At 28.8% G+C, this 7,695-nt stretch overlaps 2 protein-coding genes across 2 annotated transcripts in view; one reads left to right on the plus strand and one right to left on the minus strand.

Moving 5' to 3' along the window:
- The first annotated feature begins 395 nt into the window (after positions 1-395).
- Positions 396-4,812, plus strand: LOC123008824 (predicted GPI-anchored protein 58). The gene is made up of 3 exons (XM_044404843.1): positions 396-474; positions 3,949-4,374; positions 4,432-4,812. The coding sequence occupies exons 1-3, from the start codon at positions 460-462 to the stop codon at positions 4,552-4,554; spliced, it is 564 nt and encodes a 187-aa protein (XP_044260778.1). The 5' UTR covers positions 396-459; the 3' UTR covers positions 4,555-4,812.
- A 2,788-nt stretch (positions 4,813-7,600) lies between these two features.
- Positions 7,601-7,695, minus strand: part of LOC123009163 (ATP-dependent RNA helicase dbp2) — a 3,161-nt gene continuing 3,066 nt past the window's right edge. Inside the window, exon 6 of the mRNA XM_044405287.1 lies at positions 7,601-7,662. Coding sequence (XP_044261222.1) covers positions 7,601-7,662 — 62 coding nt within the window. The remainder of the gene's footprint in view (positions 7,663-7,695) is intronic.

Genomic DNA, 7,695 nt, shown 5'->3' on the forward strand with positions numbered 1-7,695 from the left:
ATTCAAATTACCCAAAACAATGCGCGAATTACAAAATGTTCATCGATTTGAATACGAAGAAATTCGTCAAGTACCGGAACAGAGCGAAACAATTCCGACTTCCGTCTAAGCTCTAGAAAATTTTTCCGTAACGCTTGTGGAAACAGGTCAGCGAAAAAATCACTTTTCGCAACGCCTCGAGATCCACATCTCTTCTTACATAAATCACCGAATTTTCAAAAGTTACACATTACGACAGGCAAGGGCGTCACTTTATTACTCAAGAATGTTGACCGTACTTTTACCTTTCATCATTCTATGAGTGTAAGAAAGTAGCGATGAGGGGGGGCTTTTCGGCCTAACTCATCTTCGGTACCCCACCTCGAGGATTTTTTACGGAGGCGATTTTAGGGTGGCGAGTATAAATAGGTGGAGGTTGAAGAAGGTTTCTAGTTCTGTGCTTGATTGCAAAGTGCAACGATGAAATTTCTTGTGGTAGGTATCGTGTGTGCGGGGTGTATACCAGTGGTGGATTTTTTAAGGACTGATTTTTTATTTTTCACTCTTGGTGGTACTAATTACAGTATCGGGTTTCAGCGAAAGTCAAGTGGAGTAATTGACCTGATTTTTTTACACGGAAGCTCATTAATCGGCTATTGTCTCTAAAGTATCGATGAAACGCATAAGAATTCAATTAGTTTAATTGTCGCAGGTCATAGACTTTTATTCCCACTTTTTGTGTAAAAAAATTGAAGAAAAATGAAGAAAGCGAGTTACATTTTTAACACAATTTATGTTTTTTTCCGGGCATTTGTTTTAGAAATTTCTATATTATTTGAAAATGACTCTATTTTGTCATTTTTTGGGTTAAATAACCGTGACGTGGACACCAATTTAGCACATTTTTTTTTAATCTGTTTAAATAGTACACACAATTTTGCTGATTTAATTTTTACATTGACATTTTATTTAACAAAATTTAAGAAAATTAAAAGCAAAAAAGAAAATGCGTTTTAAAAAAGTAGGCTGAAATAACAATTTCCACTTTCTGATCTAGAATTTTTTGAATAATTTTACCAATTTTTTTTTAAACACCAAAACGATTATTTTGTCATCAGCTTAACTTTACAAAAATTGGGGATATGGTGCACTCTATTGAAATTAAGATTCGAATTATTATATTTAGAACAAAAAAATATTTTTAAATTTCTTTTATTTTAGTAAAGCAAGTATTTAAAATGTATGTGGTTTTCAATAAAAATTAAGTAAAGGCTAAGTGGAAGGTTGAAATAAGTTTTATTTGCGCTCTGTTGAAATTGATTGCGAATTATAATTGCAATAAAGCAAAACTTTACTTCTACTACAATCAATAGAAATAATATAACAGAAGAAAAGAGGAAAAAAAGAAAACAACAAATTTGGAAAAATATTTAATTAAAGGTAGAAAAAATGTACATTTTTTAATTACGTAATCACAGAAAAAAAATTGAAGAGAATTCTAGTAATGGAGATTTGAATTATAATTGAAATTCTGCTTTATTCAAATTGTGTTTAAACTTATTATAACACCGCAATGAAATAAATCTAACCACAATTTCAAAAAATCAAAAAGTCAAAATGAATAAATATTTCGTTTCTACACGTTTTATCCGTTTTATTGAAATTGTGATTAGATTTATAGTTTGCTTTATGACATTTATACAAAAAAAATGAAATAATGTAAAGTCAAATTGAGTAAAAGCTGGGTGGAAAGTCAAAATAAGTTCTATTTACGCTTTGTTGAAATTGTGTTGCGAATTATAATTGCAATAAAGCAAAAGTTTACTTCAAAATACAATTAATAGAAATAATATAACAAAAAAAAGAGGAAAGAAAAGAAAACAACAAATTTGGAAAAATATTTAATTAAAGTTAGGAGAAAATGTACATTTTTTTAATTACGTAATTACAGAAAAAGTTTTGAAAAGAATTCTAGTTGCGCTCTATTGTAATAAAGGTTTGAATTATGATTGAAATTTTGCTTTATTCAAATTGTGATTAAACTTATGCAATGAAATAAATAAATCTAACCACAATTTCAAAAAATCGCTAGTTTAATCAAAATTAATAAATATTTCGTTCCTACACGTTTTACCCGTTTTATTGAAATTGTGATTAGATTTATAGTTTGCTTTATGACATTTATACAGAAAAAAATTAAATAATATAAAGTCAAATTGAGTAAAAGCAAAGTGGAAGGTCGAAATAAGTTCTATTTGCGCTCTGTTAAAATTGTGTTGCGAATTATAATTACAATAAAGCAAAACTTTACTTCAAAATATAATTAATAGAAATAATATAACAGAAGAAAAGAGGAAAGAAAAGAAAACAACAAATATGGAAAAATATTTAATTAAAGTTAGCAGAAAATGTACATTTTTTTAATTACGTAATTACAGAAAAAAAGTTCTGAAAAGAATTTTAGTTGCGCTTTATTGTAATGAAGGTTTGAATTGTAATTAAAATTCTGCTTTTTTCAAATTGTGATTAAACTTATTATAACACCGCAATGAAATGAATCAATCTAACCACAATTTAAAAAAATCGCTAGTTTAGTCAAAATTATAAATATTTTGTTCCTACACGTTTTACCCGTTTTATTGAAATTGTGATCAGATTTATAGTTTGTTTTATGACATTTATACAAAAAATTTGAAATATTATAAAGTCAAATTTACTTTAAAAAAATACAGATAATAAATCTCTGCTGAAATAGGGAGTCGAACTATAGTCAAAATAAAAAAGCGAATTTTTACTTGTTAATATTACAAATTACAAATTTTATTTATTAAAGCAAGACAAAAACTTATTTAATAGAAAAGTGAAACTTTTTTCGAGCTCGAGATTTTATTTTTAAACTAATATAAAAAAATTGCTTTATTTTGTTTTCTTGTTACATGAGAAATATATACGATCGCAAATTTTTTAATTCGCTTTATTGAAATTGTGATTACATTTATAATATGTCAACCACAATAAAATGAATAAATCTAACCACAATTTCAAAAAATTGCCAATTTTCTTCAAAATTAATGAAAATTTTATTCCTACACGATTTACCCGTTTTATTAAAATTGTGATTAGATTTATTACATTACAGTGAATATTACGAAGTTGCGTTGTATTGCAATTTGAATTATAGTTGCAATAAAATGAAAGCTCGCTGTATGACATTTATACAAAAAAAAAATAAAATAATAAAAAAAAAAAATAAAAAAAAAACACAGGTGATACTGAAATAGGGAGTCGAACTATAGTCAAAATAAAAACAACGAATTACTACTTGTTAATATTGGCCACAAATTACAATATTTTTTATTAATGCAAGACAAAAACTTGTTTAATAAGAAAGTGAAACTTTTTCGAAATTCGACACTTTATTTTTAAACTAATATAAAAAAAAACAAATTTTTTACTCTGCTTTATTGAAATTGTGATTACATTTATAATACGTCAACCACAATGAAATGAATAAATTTGACAACAATTTCAAAAAACGCTACTTGGTGCAAAACTTAATCTTTATCCGCTCTATTGAAATTGTGATTAGATTTACACTTTTACAATGATTATTAGGAAGAAATAAACCTAACCAATAACAATTAAATGAAAGATTTGTGTTTTTTGCTGTACCTAAAAACAAAAAATCTCTTGCGAGTTTATCATTGGATAGTACAAAAAAATTCCAAAAAATTTTCCTACAATTAAACAGAGAAAGGAACGTCCAAAAATTACCAAACAAAATTGATATCCCTATTAAACCTCCATTAATCACTCTGTGAAAGCGCTTTATTAAAACCTCCTTGTAATAAAACTTTAATAAGCACCCAAGTCGCTCCACATACTACAAGTAGCATCCGTTATGGGCAATTACGCAAACCACCACAATTATCTCCACCACTTTCTCCTTACGAAACTCCCATTTTCCAGGTAATCTCCGCCGTGATGGCGGCGGCGTACGCCCGCCCCGAAGCCGGTTACAGCTACAGCGCCCCCAGTGCCCCCAGCAGCAGCTACGGGGCCCCCGCCCCCCAATACGGCGCCCCCGCCCAACAACCAGTAGTCCACAAACACGTCTACGTCCACGTCCCGCCCCCGGAACCGGAAGTGCACGCCCCACAAAGACCCATCCAAGTGGCAGCCCCCCAGAAACACTACAAAATCATCTTCATCAAAGCCCCAACTCCTCCAACCCCCACCGCCCCCGTTATCCCAGTCCAACCCCAGAATGAAGAAAAGACCTTGGTTTACGTTTTGGTCAAGAAACCGGAAGAAGCACCGGAAATTCATATCCCGACTCCGGCACCCACGCAACCGAGCAAACCGGAAGTTTACTTCATCAGATACAAGACTCAGGTTTGGAAACTTAAAATTTTAAAAATCTCTAGGTTTTTATTTCATTTTTTTTTATAGAAACAGGAAAGTGGAGGGTACCCCCCTAGTGGAGTTCCTGAGTCGCAATACGGTGCCCCCTCTATTCCTAGCGCTCCCTCGAGCGAATACGGAGCCCCATCTGGTGGGTCTGGTGGATATTAAAGTCAGGGGAATTACTACGATGCCAGTTAATTTGATGCTCTTTTGGATACTAGTTAATGTGATTAATAACAAGCATTATTTTGTATAAGAAGGGTGCAAATGTATTTTTTTGTTGTATTTTTTTAGATACATTGTTGCAGTCTGTGTGTTGTACATAGTTTTTTTAAATGTAACTTATGAGAAAGCTTTATACGTTAAGTTTTATACTTAAAATAAGTTAATTTTGTATTTTTATAACAAAATATAAGTTCAAACATTTTTTGCTCTTTTAATTTTCCCTAGAACATTTATAATTCTCATATTTACCGAACTCTAATACATCTTCAGAAAAAAATACAAACATTTTCAAAATGCAGACAAAAATACAATGTCTATAATATACTCCTACTTGATTGGTTTAACATAATTTTAATATTTTTGAACTTTATTGACAGCTGTCAATCTGACAATTACTTACATTTATTAAAGTTTATACATGACGTTTTTTTCAAGGATGTCCAAAACATAATGAGAAGTTAAATTAATTATTTTTATGAGTCAATGTATCAAGTTAGCAATAATTAACGTATTACTGGTTATATAGGGATATAGTTTTAGAATATAGTTTTACACGAATTATCTTGTAGATATAGGCAACAAACAATTTACTGTGTCAAAAAGTTTTCAATTTATATTTTCCTTCAAAAACTAATTGTTTTTGTATAAAGAGTCAAGAAAACAACAGGGCGAGCGGCAAAGCCGCGAGTCCCCCTAAATTTTTAAACAATATTTTCGAATCCAACAGTATTTTCTAGTTTTTACTAAAATAAAATCTGATAAATTGAAAACATACATTGGTGAAAACATCCAAATGTAGTTAGTTTTTTTTTTTTATACTTGTGAAACTTGTTTTTTACAGTTGTATATCTTTGAACTCTAAAATTATTTTTTTTTAAATAGAGAATTGAGAATTTTTAAATTCTTTTAAATTTGTATTTTTACAATAAAAACACTATGTTTTTATTGTTTTTTTACTCGTATTTATTTATATGTTGCAAGAAGAGTTAGGCAGCCAATAATTTTACGCAGTATACAAGAAAGTACTGTTAAGTACTACTTACTATTACTTAAAGTAACAGATTTTTTTTTGTTGTAATGCATTTTGTACGATTATTTTATTTTAGATAAAAAATAAAATCAATTATAACATGCACCAAGAATGAAAAAGTTGAACAATTGAAAATTAACAAAAATAATAATTTATTTAAAAAATTGTGCAAAAATGTACTTTTATTTATTCGCGTTTTGGTCGTTGATGATTTTAATTCAGTTTATTTTATTTAACGTAACATTTAAAATAGCGTATTGCAGTATTGTTGGTTACCTATATTTATACCTTACCTAGGACTAAAAATTACTTATAATTATTATCTACAAAACATAGTCTAATTCTTGTATTAATTGAGATTGTACAATTTTGAATAATAAAAACCATATTTTGATACATTTTTAATTGATAAGATAATCATAGCTTAGACACTCTGTAATAAAAAATAATTAAAATCGGTCAAAAAATAAACGAAACGATATTTTCAACACGTTTTTGCACAAACTCACTGACCGAATAATAATTGATTTTCTCTACTATTGTCTATAGTTTAACTATAGCTTTAATATTGTTCGAAGAGAATGAAAATATAGATTGTTTCATATTCATAACACAACATTCTATTAATTAACACGTACACATCTCACAACAATAGCTAATTGTGTTATTTTATGATGGTATTAATGAGACCCAATTTTAAAAGCAAATGTGAACACAATTTAATTGTTATTTAACCTTTTTGAAGGTATTTTTCTCACATTAATCGAAATATTGTAAAGTGTGGTCATAAAATACGTGGTTTTTATTATATCTAGAACCACAAAAATCACTTTTAAAAATTTATATGAGAGGTGTCATCAAAAGTTCAAAAAGCTTATTATCAACTTTTAAATTTTAAGTATTTTAACATATTAAAAAAAAAGTAAACAGAGTGTTTCATAAATGAATTACAATCAAACTTATGTTTTTCAACTATACGTTTTTTGGTCTATTTTTCTTAGTTTTCTAAATAAAATTTTTTTAAGTTATTTTACAAATTCTAATTTTCTTAGAAAGATATAAAATTTTCACTGCCTTAAAAGGAAGGTTCAAACTTTAGAATTATGACTATTGTAGGTGATTTCAATCACAGAGGTAAAAAATAAAGAAGTTTGTACATGTACAGAGTTTAATAACTGTGAAACCCTAAGAAAACGCAATTTATTATTTTTTATTAATAAATTTGTGTTTAACATCGAGTCGTGAATACTGAAAAACAACTAAGTATAAAATTTTTGATATCATTGTCTCCATTAAACGACAAATTGCTCAAAACATATCCAATTTGATGCTATTTTAATTCCCCATAAATTAACATGTAATAAACTTTCTCTTTCTAATAATTACAAGAACAATAAATCTCAAAATCTTATTAATTTCGTCGTTGTACACTTAAATCTTGATGCTTCCTCCATAATTTCGCTTTTACAAGTCATGTAATCGAGGGATGACAGGATTATAATTTCCTTTGGACCGTAGTGAAACGACAAAATTAAATATTTAATTTCTGTGGTTTCCGGTGAAACCACTATTCTTCTCTTATTTGGTATTCATATTCATCATTATGTAACAATTCAAACACATTATCTTTAGCATTTTCGTTTATTACGTTATTTAATCGAAGTGTAATCTAACTTTCAAGCAATTTTTTGTGTGTGTGAATGTCCAAGTCTCTTCGTTTCTCTTTGACATTTGACACAGTTTAAACTTTCCAGGAAGAGCGAAATAAAAATCGATGATTTAAAAAAATACATTTATTTGTCACCGTATTCAAATTACAATAATTATAATACAAAAATATAAAATAACACATTGCACGATATTTACAAGAAATACGGAAGTATCGAATGAAATGTTCAAACTTCCCCAATGATGAAAAAAATACGGCGAACTAAGTCTTAAAACGGAGAATTTGAAACTTCACCGGCACTTCCGCATCACAATCATTGAACCCCCAGAGGGGGCGCCGAGGTACTGAGTATCTTAGTATGGACCACCAGTTTTGCCAGGAGGGC

This window comes from Tribolium madens, unplaced genomic scaffold, assembly GCF_015345945.1.
Source record: "Tribolium madens isolate multiple individuals breed KSU strain unplaced genomic scaffold, Tmad_KSU_1.1 Scaffold_71;HRSCAF=194;Tcas5.2_LG6, whole genome shotgun sequence".
In the NCBI taxonomy this organism is placed as follows: Eukaryota; Metazoa; Arthropoda; class Insecta; order Coleoptera; family Tenebrionidae; genus Tribolium; species Tribolium madens.

What these genes read in the sequence shown, in the direction of transcription:
- LOC123008824 (XM_044404843.1), top strand. An exon ending in TCATCAGATACAAGACTCAG is followed by an intron (nt 4,375 to 4,431) that starts GTTTGGAAACTT and finishes TTTTTTTTATAG; the next exon opens with AAACAGGAAAGTGGAGGGTA.